The following is a 14,396-nucleotide window of genomic DNA, read 5'->3' on the forward strand; positions in this document are numbered from 1 at the left end:
GTTCAGACAGGTCGATAAGTGGCGTTCAGACAGGTTGATAAGTGGCGTTCAGACAGGTCGATAAGTGGCGTTCAGACAGGTCGATAAGTGGGGTTAATGTAGAGGGTACTAAGTGGGGTTCAGACAGGTTGATAAGTGGGGTTCAGACAGGTTGATAAGTGGGGTTCAGACAGGTCGATAAGTGGGGTTCAGACAGGTCGATAAGTGGGGTTTAGACAGGTTGATAAGTGGGGTTCAGACAGGTTGATAAGTGGGGTTCAGACAGGTTGATAAGTGGGGTTCAGACAGGTTGATAAGTGGGGTTAATGTAGAGGGTAATAAGTTGGGTTAACGTAGAGGGTAATAAGTTGGGTTAACGTAGAGGGTAATAAGTTGGGTTAACGTAGAGGGTAATAAGTTGGGTTAACGTAGAGGGTAATAAGTGGGGTTAACGTAGAGGGTAATAAGTGGGGTTAACGTAGAGGGTAATAAGTGGGGTTAACGTAGACGGTAATAAGTGGGGTTAACTTCTTTGGGGTAGGGGGCAGTATTGGGTAACTTGGATGAAAAAACGTGCCCAAATTAAGCTGCCTGCTACTCCGCCATAAAAGCTAAAATATGCATATAATTAGTAAATTTGGATAGAAAACACTGAAGTTTCTAAAACTGTTTGAATGATGTCTGTGAGTATAACAGAACTCATATGGCAGGCAAAAACCTGAGAAAAAATCCAACCAGGAAGTGGGAAATCTGAGGTTTGTAGTTTTTCAACTCAGGCCCCACCACAGGGAGATATTAGTTATGTTTCACTTCCCAGGGCTTCCACTAGATGTCAACAGTATTTAGAACCTGTTTTGAGGATTCAACTCTAAAGGAGGGGCTCATAAGGGCTCTATGAGTGAGTGGTCTGGCAGAGTGCCACAGCCTCGGTCTGGCAGAGTGCCACAGCCTCGGTCTGGCGCGCTCACGTGAAAGGTAGCTACGTTCCACTTCATTTGTACAGACAAAGGAATTGTCCGGTTGGAACATTAATGAAGTTTTATGTTAAAAACATCCTAAAGATTGATTCCATACTTAGTTTGGCATGTTTCTACTGGCTGTAACGGAACCTTTTGAACTTTTCGTCCGACGTTCGGTGCGACCTGAATGCGCTTTTGGATTTGTTTACCAAACGCTCTAACAAAAGAAGATATTTGGACATAACTGATGGACATTATCGAACAAATCAAACATTTATTGTGGAACTGTGATTCCTGGGAGTGCATTCTGATGAAGATCATCAAAAGTAAGTGAATATTTCAAATGCTATTTCTGAGTAATGTTGACTACCCAATATGGCGGGTATCTTTTTGGCTGCTTTGTTGTCTAAAGGCTGTACTCAGATTATTGCATGGTTTGCTTTCTCTGTAAAGTTTTTTTTAAATCTGACACAGCGGTTGCATTAAGGAGAAGTTTATCTAAAGTTCCATGTATAATAGTTGTATCTTTTATCAATGTTTATTATGAGTATTTCTGTAAATTGATGTGGCTCTCCGCAAAATCACTGCATGTTTTAAAACTACTGAACCTAACGCGCCAATGTAAACTCGGATGTTTTTATATGAACTTTATCAAACAAAACATACATGTATTGTGTAACATGAAGTCCTATGAGTGTCATCTGATGAAGATAATCAAAGGTTAGTGATTCATTTTCTCTCTATTTCTGCTTTTTGTGACTCCTCTATCTGGCTGGAAAAAATGGCTGTGTTTATTCTGTGGCTTGGTGGTGACCTAACATAATCAGATGGTGTGCTTTCGCTGTAAATCCTTTTTGAATTTTATCTTTAAAATGGTGTAAAATACTTGTATGCTTGAGGAATTTTAATTATGAGATTTTTGTTGTTTTGAATTTGGCGCCCTGCACTTTCACTGGCTAGCGGAACCCCAGTCCTAGACAGGTTAAGGTAGTTTGGTTACCTGCAGGGTAGTATCCTGACAGGGTAGTATCCTGACGTAGAGGGTTAATGTTTGGTTACCTGCAGGGTAGTATCCTGACATAGAGGGTTCACGTTTGGTTACCTGCAGGGTGGTATCCTGACATAGAGGGTTAGTGTTTGGTTACCTGCAGGGTAGTATCCTGACCACGTCGTTTGGCTTGTAACCCTCGATACACACGGCACAGTTATCAAAGTCTGACTCCGTCTCCCCGTCTCCCTTCCTGATGGTCCTGACCTGCAGCTTACTGATGGCCTTCTTAGCTGCATCTCCCAGACGCCTCTGAGAGGAGAGAGAGAGAGAGAGAGTGAGAGAAGAGAGAAGAGAGAGAGAAGAGAGAAGAGAGAGAGAAGAGAGAGAGGAGAGAGAGAGGAGAGAGAGGAAGGGGCCAGAGGGATGAGGGAGAGAGAGAGGAAGGGGTGAGAGAGAGAGAGGGAAGGGGTGAGAGAGAGAGAGAGAAGGGGTGAGAGAGAGAGAAGGGGTGAGAGAGAAGGGGTGAGAGAGAGAGAGAGACAGAAGGAAGAAGAGAGTGAGTGAGAGAGAGTGAGAGAGGAGAGATAGAAGACTAGGAGTTGGCCCTCAGAAATCAAATATATGCCTTGTCTGCAACAGGTGTTGTAGTCTGGTGTGTTACTGAACCCTACCAGGTTACGGTCTCGTGCGTTGGCGTATCTGAACCTCTGTATATAGTAGAAGACGAGCCAGGCCAGAGAGATGATCATCAGGATGATGAAGGAGATGGAGACGAACACCACCGACGTCCTGCTCACGTACTTCTGGAGGTTACGCGTTCCTATGGTGATGTGCATGGTTACCGTGACGTTCCGCTCCAGCAGAGCGACGACCTCGCGACCTTTAGGTTCTGGGATCATGACGGCGACCACATCACCCATACCTGACAGGGGAGGGAGGAGGGGAGAAAGTGAACGAGAATTTTTATATTTATAGCCTATTTTTTGGATTTTGCAGCTGGCCTATCTAGCGGAAATCACTCAGTTCTTCCTCCAGGACAAGATGCATAAAAGGTCAACCTGTAAAATCAATCAAATTGTATTTGTCCCGTTAACAACGACAGACTAACAGTGAAATGCTTAAGGTAAAAACACGTAATAATGAAAGTAACAATAGTTACACAACGAGTAAAACTATTAACTTGGGTCACATGCTTTCTCTCTAGCAAACTTGCAATATTGTAATAAAATATTCTGTGTGTCCTCAGAGTTTCTCCATGCCAGTGAGCAAGGAACAGACATCTGCTATTTGCACAAGGGAAAATAAGTAATCAAGCAGGCTTATTTTATGACATTTCCACTGGATCAGAGCATGACATTTCCACTGGATCAGAGCATGACATTTCCACTGGATCAGAGCATGACATTTCCACTGGATCAGAGCATGACATTTCCACTGGATCAGAGCATGACATTTCCACTGGATCAGAGCATGACATTTCCACTGGATCAGAGCATGACATTTCCTCCTGGATCAGAGCATGACATTTCCTCCTGGATCAGAGCATGACATTTCCACTGGATCAGAGCATGACATTTCCACTGGATCAGAGCATGACATTTCCACTGGATCAGAGCATGACATTTCCACTGGATCAGAGCATGACATTTCCACTGGATCAGAGCATGACATTTCCACTGGATCAGAGCATGACATTTCCACTGGATCAGAGCATGACATTTCCACTGGATCAGAGCATGACATTTCCACTGGATCAGAGCATGACATTTCCACTGGATCAGAGCATGACATATTCCCCTTTTCACACTGAGTGGTTCATCGAAATGGAAAGATTTGTTCAAATACTTTGAGGAACTATTGCCATTCTCAAAATTATTTTCTATAAAAACAGAATTTGTTTGCTTGCTGTCTGAGCTGAAGAAAACATTACTTTGAGAAGCTCCTCAGGTCATTAGTGGTGGTCAGGTGGTGAGTTAAGCCAATCAGAAATACTATCAGATCGCCAAATGGGCACATTTACATGCCTACATTTGCACACAGGCCAGGGAGCCTATGTAAATATCAATGATGTCGCTCTTGCTGCTGGTGAGTCTCTGATCCACCTCTACGCAGACGACACCATTCTGTATACTTCTGGCCCTTCTTTGGACACTGTGTTAACAACCCTCCAGGCAAGCTTCAATGCCATACAACTCTCATTCCGTGGCCTCCAATTGCTCTTAAATACAAGTAAAACTAAATGCATGCTCTTCAACCGATCGCTACCTGCACCTGCCCGCCTGTCCAACATCACTACTCTGGACGGCTCTGACTTAGACTACGTGGACAACTACAAATACCTAGGTGTCTGGTTAGACTGTAAACTCTCCTTCCAGACCCATATCAAACATCTCCAATCCAAAATTAAATCTAGAATCGGCTTCCTATTTCGCAACAAAGCATCCTTCACTCATGCTGCCAAACATACCCTCGTAAAACTGACCATCCTACCGATCCTCGACTTCGGTGATGTCATTTACAAAATAGCCTCCAACACTCTACTCAGCAAACTGGATGCAGTTTATCACAGTGCCACCCATTTTGTCACCAAAGCCCCATAAACTACCCACCAATGCGACCTGTATGCTCTCGTTGGCTGGCCCTCGCTACATACTCGTCACCAAACCCACTGGCTACAGGTTATCTACAAGTCTCTGCTGGGTAAAGTCCCCCCTTATCTCAGCTCACTGGTCACCATACCGTAAACAGCCCATCTGTAAACAGCTCATCTGTAAATAGCCCATCTGTAAATAGCCCATCTGTAAATAGCCCATCTGTAAATAGCCCATCTGTAAATAGCCCATCTGTAAACAGCCCATCTGTAAACAGCTCATCTGTAAATAGCCCATCTGTAAATAGCCCATCTGTAAATAGCCCATCTGTAAACAGCTCATCTGTAAACAGCTCATCTGTAAATAGCCCATCTGTAAATAGCCCATCTGTAAATAGCCCATCTGTAAACAGCCCATCTGTAAACAGCTCATCTGTAAATAGCCCATCTGTAAACAGCTCATCTGTAAATAGCCCATCTGTAAATAGCCCATCTGTAAATAGCCCATCTGTAAACAGCCCATCTGTAAACAGCCCATCTGTAAACAGCTCATCTGTAAATAGCCCATCTGTAAATAGCCCATCTGTAAACAGCCCATCTGTAAACAGCTCATCTGTAAATAGCCCATCTGTAAATAGCCCATCTGTAAACAGCCCATCTGTAAACAGCCCATCTGTAAACAGCCCATCTGTAAATAGCCCATCTGTAAACAGCCCATCTGTAAATAGCCCATCTGTAAACAGCTCATCTGTAAATAGCCCATCTGTAAATAGCCCATCTGTAAATAGCCCATCTGTAAATAGCCCATCTGTAAATAGCCCATCTGTAAATAGCCCATCTGTAAATAGCCCATCTGTAAATAGCCCATCTGTAAATAGCCCATCTGTAAATAGCCCATCTGTAAGTAGCCCATCTGTAAATAGCCCATCTGTAAGTAGCCCATCTGTAAATAGCCCATCTGTAAATAGCCCATCTGTAAACAGCCCATCTGTAAATAGCCCATCTGTAAATAGCCCATCTGTAAATAGCCCATCTGTAAATAGCCCACCCAACTACCTCATCCCCATATTTATTTATCTTCCTCTTTTGCACCCCAGTATCTCTACTTGCACATCATCATCTGCACATCTATCACTCCAGTGTTAATTGCTATATTGTAATTACTTCACCACTATGGCCTATTTATTGCCTTACCTCCCTAATCTTACCTCATATGTACACACTGTATATAGACTTTCCTATTGTATTATTGACTGTATGTTTGTTTATGTGTAACTCTGTGTTGTTGTTTGTGTCTCACTGCTTTGCTTTATCTTGGCCAGGTCGCAGTTGTAAATGAGAACTTGTTCTCAACTGACCTACTTGGTTAAATAAAGGTGAAATAAATTAATTCAAAATTCTCTACTCCATGCTTCGATGATGGCTGTTGATGTGTTCTTGATTCGAGCCCAGGGAGGAGCGAGGAGAGGGACGGAAGCTATACTGTTACACTGGCAATACCAAAATGCCTATAAGAACATCCAATAGTCAAAGGTTAATGAAATACAAATGGTATAGAGGGAAATAGTCCTATAATAACTACAACCTAAAACTTCTTACCCGTGAATATTGAAGACAAATGTTAAAAGGAACCACCAGCTTTCATATGTTCTCATGTTCTGAGCAAGGAACTGAAACGTTAGCTTTTTTACATAGCACATATTGCACTTTTACTTTCTTCTCCAACACTTTGTTTTTGCATTATTTAAACCAAATTGAACATGTTTCATTATTTACTTGAGGCAAAATTGATTTTATAATTGTCATTATTACAAATAAATAAAATACAGTCTGATTAATCGGTATCTGCTTTTTTTGGTCCTCCAATAATCGGTATCGGTGTTGAAAAATCATAGTCGGTCGAGCTCTAATAGAGACACACAGCATTCTCTACTCCCTATAGAGACACACAGCATTCTCTACTCCCTATAGAGACACACAGCATTCTCTACTCCCTATAGACACACAGCATTCTCTACTCCCTAGAGACACACAGCATTCTCTACTCCCTATAGAGACACAGCATTCTCTACTCCCTATAGAGACACAGCATTCTCTACTCCCTATAGAGACACACAGCATTCTCTACTCCCTATAGAGACACAGCATTCTCTACTCCCTATAGAGACACAGCATTCTCTACTCCCTATAGAGACACACAGCATTCTCTACTCCCTATAGAGACACACAGCATTCTCTACTCCCTAAAGAGACACACAGCATTCTCTACTCCCTATAGAGACACACAGCATTCTCTACTCCCTATAGAGACACACAGCATTCTCTACTCCCTATAGAGACACACAGCATTCTCTACTCCCTATAGAGACACAGCATTCTCTACTCCCTATAGAGACACACAGCATTCTCTACTCCCTATAGAGACACACAGCATTCTCTACTCCCTATAGAGACACACAGCATTCTCTACTCCCTATAGAGACACACAGCATTATCTACTCCCTATAGAGACACACAGCATTCTCTACTCCCTATAGAGACACACAGCATTCTCTACTCCCTATAGAGACACACAGCATTCTCTACTCCCTATAGACACACAGCATTCTCTACTCCCTATAGAGACACACAGCATTCTCGACTCCCTATAGAGACACAGCATTCTCGACTCCCTATAGAGACACAGCATTCTCTACTCCCTATAGAGACACACAGCATTCTCTACTACCTATAGACACACAGCATTCTCTACTCCCTATAGAGACACACAGCATTCTCTACTCCCTATAGAGACACACAGTATTCTCTACTCCCTATAGAGACACAGCATTCTCTACTCCCTATAGAGACACACAGCATTCTCTACTCCCTATAGAGACACAGCATTCTCTACTCCCTATAGAGACACACAGCATTCTCTACTCCCTATAGAGACACAGCATTCTCTACTCCCTATAGAGACACACAGCATTCTCTACTCCCTATAGAGACACAGCATTCTCTACTCCCTATAGAGACACAGCATTCTCTACTCCCTATAGAGACACAGCATTCTCTACTCCCTATAGAGACACACAGCATTCTCTACTCCCTATAGAGACACAGCATTCTCTACTCCCTATAGAGACACACAGCATTATCTACTCCCTATAGAGACACACAGCATTCTCTACTCCCTATAGAGACACACAGCATTCTCTACTCCCTATAGAGACACACAGCATTCTCTACTCCCTATAGAGACACACAGCATTCTCTACTCCCTATAGAGACACACAGCATTCTCGACTCCCTATAGAGACACACAGCATTCTCGACTCCCTATAGAGACACAGCATTCTCTACTCCCTATAGAGACACAGCATTCTCTACTCCCTATAGAGACACACAGCATTCTCTACTACCTATAGACACACAGCATTCTCTACTCCCTATAGAGACACACAGCATTCTCTACTCCCTATAGAGACACACAGTATTCTCTACTCCCTATAGAGACACAGCATTCTCTACTCCCTATAGAGACACACAGCATTCTCTACTCCCTATAGAGACACAGCATTCTCTACTCCCTATAGAGACACACAGCATCCTCTACTCCCTATAGAGACACAGCATTCTCTACTCCCTATAGAGACACACAGCATTCTCTACTCCCTATAGAGACACAGCATTCTCTACTCCCTATAGAGACACAGCATTCTCTACTCCCTATAGAGACACACAGCATTCTCTACTCCCTATAGAGACACAGCATTCTCTACTCCCTATAGAGACACACAGCATTATCTACTCCCTATAGACACACAGCATTCTCTACTCCCTATAGAGACACACAGCATTCTCTACTCCCTATAGAGACACACAGCATTCTCTACTCCCTATAGAGACACAGCATTCTCTACTCCCTATAGAGACACAGCATTCTCTACTCCCTATAGAGACACACAGCATTATCTACTCCCTATAGAGACACACAGCATTCTCTACTCCCTATAGAGACACACAGCATTCTCTACTCCCTATAGAGACACACAGCATTCTCTACTCCCTATAGAGACACACAGCATTCTCTACTCCCTATAGAGACACACAGCATTCTCTACTCCCTATAGAGACACAGCATTCTCTACTCCCTATAGACACACAGCATTCACTACTCCCTATAGAGACACACAGTATTCTCTACGCCCTATAGACACACAGCATTCTCTACTCCCTATAGAGACACAGCATTCTCTACTCCCTATAGACACGCATCATTCCCTACTCCCTATAGACACACAGCATTCACTACTCCCTATAGAGACACAGCATTCTCTACTCCCTATAGAGACACAGCATTCTCTACTCCCTATAGAGACACACAGCATTCTCTACTCCCTATAGAGACACAGCATTCTCTACTCCCTATAGAGACACAGCATTCTCTACTCCCTATAGACACACAGCATTCTCTACTCCCTATAGAGACACACAGCATTCTCTACTCCCTATAGAGACACAGCATTCACTACTCCCTATAGAGACACAGCATTCTCTACTCCCTATAGAGACACACAGCATTCTCTACTCCCTATAGAGACACAGCATTCTCTACTCCCTATAGAGACACAGCATTCTCTACTCCCTATAGACACACAGCATTCTCTACTCCCTATAGACACACAGCATTCTCTACTCCCTATAGACACACAGCATTCACTACTCCCTATAGAGACACACAGCATTCTCTACGCCCTATAGACACACAGCATTCTCTACTCCCTATAGAGACACAGCATTCTCTACTCCCTATAGACACGCATCATTCCCTACTCCCTATAGACACACAGCATTCACTACTCCCTATAGAGACACAGCATTCTCTACTCCCTATAGAGACACAGCATTCTCTACTCCCTATAGAGACACACAGCATTCTCTACTCCCTATAGACACACAGCATTCTCTACTCCCTATAGAGACACAGCATTCTCTACTCCCTATAGACACGCATCATTCCCTACTCCCTATAGACACACAGCATTCTCTACTCCCTATAGAGACACAGCATTCTCTACTCCCTATAGAGACACACAGCATTCTCTACTCCCTATAGAGACACAGCATTCTCTACTCCCTATAGAGACACAGCATTCTCTACTCCCTATAGACACACAGCATTCTCTACTCCCTATAGACACACAGCATTCTCTACTCCCTATAGAGACACAGCATTCTCTACTCCCTGTAGAGAGACACAGTATTCTCTACTCCCTATAGAGACACAGCATTCACTACTCCCTATAGACACACACAGCATTCACTACTCCCTATAGACACACAGCATTCTCTACTCCCTATAGACACACAGCATTCTCTACTCCCTATAGACACACAGCATTCTCTACTCCCTATAGAGACACACAGCATTCTCTACTCCCTATAGAGACACACAGCATTCTCTACTCCCTATAGAGACACAGCATTCTCTACTACCTATAGACACACAGCATTCTCTACTCCCTATAGAGACACAGCATTCTCTACTACCTATAGACACACAGCATTCTCTACTCCCTATAGAGACACACAGCATTCTCTACTCCCTATAGAGACACACAGCATTCTCTACTCCCTACAGAGACACAGCATTCTCTACTCCCTATAGAGACACACAGCATTCTCTACTCCCTACAGACACACAGCATTCTCTACTCCCTATAGAGACACAGCATTCTCTACTCCCTATAGAGACACAGCATTCTCTACTCCCTACAGAGACACACAGCATTCTCTACTCCCTATAGACACACAGCATTCTCTACTCCCTATAGAGACACAGCATTCTCTACTCCCTATAGAGACACAGCATTCTCTACTCCCTATTGACACACAGCATTCTCTACTCCTTATAGACACACAGCATTCTCTACTCCCTATAGACACACAGCATTCTCTACTCCCTATAGACACACAGCATTCACTACTCCCTATAGAGACACACAGCATTCTCTACTCCCTATAGACACACAGCATTCTCTACTCCCTATAGAGACACGCATCATTCCCTACTCCCTATAGACACACAGCATTCTCTACTCCCTATAGACACACAGCATTCTCTACTCCCTATAGAGACACGCATCATTCCCTACTCCCTATAGACACACAGCATTTTCTACTCCCTATAGACACACAGCATTCTCTACTCCCTATAGAGACACAGCATTCTCTACTCCCTATAGACACGCATCATTCCCTACTCCCTATAGACACACAGCATTCACTACTCCCTATAGAGACACAGCATTCTCTACTCCCTATAGAGACACAGCATTCACTACTCCCTATAGAGACACACAGCATTCTCTACTCCCTATAGACACACAGCATTCTCTACTCCCTATAGAGACACACAGCATTCTCTACTCCCTATAGAGACACAGCATTCTCTACTCCCTATAGAGACACAGCATTCTCTACTCCCTATAGACACACAGCATTCTCTACTCCCTATAGACACACAGCATTCTCTACTCCCTATAGAGACACAGCATTCTCTACTCCCTGTAGAGAGACACAGTATTCTCTACTCCCTATAGAGACACAGCATTCACTACTCCCTATAGACACACACAGCATTCACTACTCCCTATAGACACACAGCATTCTCTACTCCCTATAGACACACAGCATTCTCTACTCCCTATAGACACACAGCATTCTCTACTCCCTATAGAGACACACAGCATTCTCTACTACCTATAGACACACAGCATTCTCTACTCCCTATAGAGACACAGCATTCTCTACTACCTATAGACACACAGCATTCTCTACTCCCTATAGAGACACAGCATTCTCTACTACCTATAGACACACAGCATTCTCTACTCCCTATAGAGACACACAGCATTCTCTACTCCCTATAGAGACACACAGCATTCTCTACTCCCTACAGAGACACACAGCATTCTCTACTCCCTATAGAGACACAGCATTCTCTACTCCCTATAGAGACACACAGCATTCTCTACTCCCTACAGACACACAGCATTCTCTACTCCCTATAGAGACACAGCATTCTCTACTCCCTATAGAGACACAGCATTCTCTACTCCCTACAGAGACACACAGCATTCTCTACTCCCTATAGACACACAGCATTCTCTACTCCCTATAGAGACACAGCATTCTCTACTCCCTATTGACACACAGCATTCTCTACTCCTTATAGACACACAGCATTCTCTACTCCCTATAGACACACAGCATTCTCTACTCCCTATAGACACACAGCATTCACTACTCCCTATAGAGACACACAGCATTCTCTACTCCCTATAGACACACAGCATTCTCTACTCCCTATAGAGACACGCATCATTCCCTACTCCCTATAGACACACAGCATTCTCTACTCCCTATAGACACACAGCATTCTCTACTCCCTATAGAGACACACATCATTCCCTACTCCCTATAGACACACAGCATTTTCTACTCCCTATAGACACACAGCATTCTCTACTCCCTATAGAGACACACAGCATTCTCTACTCCCTATAGACACACAGCATTCACTACTCCCTATAGAGACACACAGCATTCTCTACTCCCTATAGACACACAGTATTCTCTACTCCCTATAGAGACACAGCATTCTCTACTCCCTATAGACACACAGCATTCTCTACTCCCTATAGACACACAGCATTCTCTACTCCCTATAGAGACACAGCATTCTCTACTCCCTGTAGAGAGACACAGTATTCTCTACTCCCTATAGAGACACAGCATTCACTACTCCCTATACACACACACAGCATTCACTACTCCCTATAGACACACAGCATTCTCTACTCCCTATAGACACACAGCATTCTCTACTCCCTATAGACACACAGCATTCTCTACTCCCTATAGAGACACACAGCATTCTCTACTCCCTATAGAGACACAGCATTCTCTACTACCTATAGACACACAGCATTCTCTACTCCCTATAGAGACACACAGCATTCTCTACTCCCTATAGAGACACACAGCATTCTCTACTCCCTATAGAGACACAGCATTCTCTACTACCTATAGACACACAGCATTCTCTACTCCCTATAGAGACACAGCATTCTCTACTCCCTACAGAGACACACAGCATTCTCTACTCCCTACAGAGACACACAGCATTCTCTACTCCCTATAGACACACAGCATTCTCTACTCCCTATAGAGACACAGCATTCTCTACTCCCTACAGACACACAGCATTCTCTACTCCCTATAGACACACAGCATTCTCTACTCCCTATAGACACACAGCATTCTCTACTCCCTATAGACACACAGCATTCTCTACTCCCTATAGAGACACAGCATTCTCTACTCCCTACAGAGACACACAGCATTCTCTACTCCCTATAGAGACACAGCATTCTCTAGTTGCTATAGACACACAGCATTCTCTACTCCCTATAGACACACAGCATTCTCTACTCCCTATAGAGACACACAGCATTCTCTACTCCCTATAGACACACAGCATTCTCTACTCCCTATAGAGACACAGCATTCTCTAGTTGCTATAGACAAACAGCATTCTCTACTCCCTATAGACACACAGCATTCTCTACTCCCTATAGACATACAGCATTCTCTACTCCCTATAGAGACACAGCATTCTCTAGTTGCTATAGACACACAGCATTCTCTACTCCCTATAGACACACAGCATTCTCTACTCCCTATAGACACACAGCATTCTCTACTCCCTATAGACACACAGCATTCTCTACTCCCTATAGACACACAGCATTCTCTACTCCCTATAGAGACACAGCATTCTCTAGTTGCTATAGACACACAGCATTCTCTACTCCCTATAGACACACAGCATTCTCTAGTCTATGCAGTGAGATAACATAAAGATAGTTGTATAGTTGGCAGAATGACCAGCGCCTTAACCAATGAGCTCGTCTCTGGCAGTCAGAACAATAAGGTCTGGATGAAAGCTCTCTCTCTCTCAGACACACACAAGAGTAGACTGGGTTCCTATGGCAGAGGCCATACCAGTCTGCCTGGTTGTGTGATCAATGGTTAACGCATAGCTACATAAACGTAACTGCCTAAATAACAAGGACACATCAACAACATAGTGTTTTAATAAGGCGTTGGGCCACCACCAGCTGCCAGAACAGCTTCAAAGCACCTTGTTATAGATTCTTCAAGTGGCTTGGCAAATACTGGGAAACTGGGCTTTTTTTTTTATACCCTAAGCATGATGGGATGTTAATTGCATAGAGGAAATCTACACTGTGTGAGCCGATAAATCAGATGACTATCTAGCGAGTCAATACTGTTACCTGAATATGACATGGTGATTGTATCATTGGCGTTGCTCGATCCAACGTTGAATATGACTATGGCCGAGGCGTTTTGGTTCGCTGCGTGTCGAATCTTTTCCTTATAGGTGCAGTTTCCACTGGCTATCAGGGCTATCCATGCACTGCCTTGGACCGGAACCGGGAACAAGGTACCCGGATCACAGGCTTGCCAGTCCTGGGAAAGAGATGGAAGTATCACGACTCCTTTGGCGTCGCGTTTCAGTGAATGTTCCCCATATCGACCGCATTCAGTCTTCTCCGTCCGGATCATAGAGGTGATCGGATCTATGTAGGTGATATTGATGAAAGCGGTGTACCACTCCTCTCTCTCGGCCACGGTGAAATCTAAACAGAAGAAGTGGACGAAACAAAACGATAAAAGCCATGTAGATAAGACCAAACTGCGGCAGGCCTGGATCAGCGACATGGTCATAACTAACTGGGTTTGACTGTCTCTCCTTTTGTCCTTTGGGCAGAATGTAATGTAGTACGATCCGACACTTAATCTA

General features: G+C 43.7%; 1 protein-coding gene across 1 annotated transcript in view; it reads right to left on the reverse strand.

Moving 5' to 3' along the window:
- The window catches only part of LOC139396790 (RING finger protein 150-like), a 17,525-nt gene extending 3,184 nt beyond the window's left edge, over positions 1 to 14,341 (reverse strand). Inside the window, exons 1-3 of the mRNA XM_071143704.1 lie at positions 13,867 to 14,341; positions 2,601 to 2,851; positions 2,084 to 2,238 (exon numbers count right to left, since the gene is read on the reverse strand). Of these exons, the coding sequence (XP_070999805.1) occupies positions 2,084 to 2,238; positions 2,601 to 2,851; positions 13,867 to 14,320 (860 nt within the window). The 5' untranslated portion in view covers positions 14,321 to 14,341. The remainder of the gene's footprint in view (positions 1 to 2,083; positions 2,239 to 2,600; positions 2,852 to 13,866) is intronic.
- Between the last annotated feature and the right edge of the window lie 55 nt (positions 14,342 to 14,396).

The sequence above is a fragment of the Oncorhynchus clarkii genome, unplaced genomic scaffold (genome assembly GCF_045791955.1).
Source record: "Oncorhynchus clarkii lewisi isolate Uvic-CL-2024 unplaced genomic scaffold, UVic_Ocla_1.0 unplaced_contig_782_pilon_pilon, whole genome shotgun sequence".
NCBI classification, from domain to species: Eukaryota; Metazoa; Chordata; class Actinopteri; order Salmoniformes; family Salmonidae; genus Oncorhynchus; species Oncorhynchus clarkii.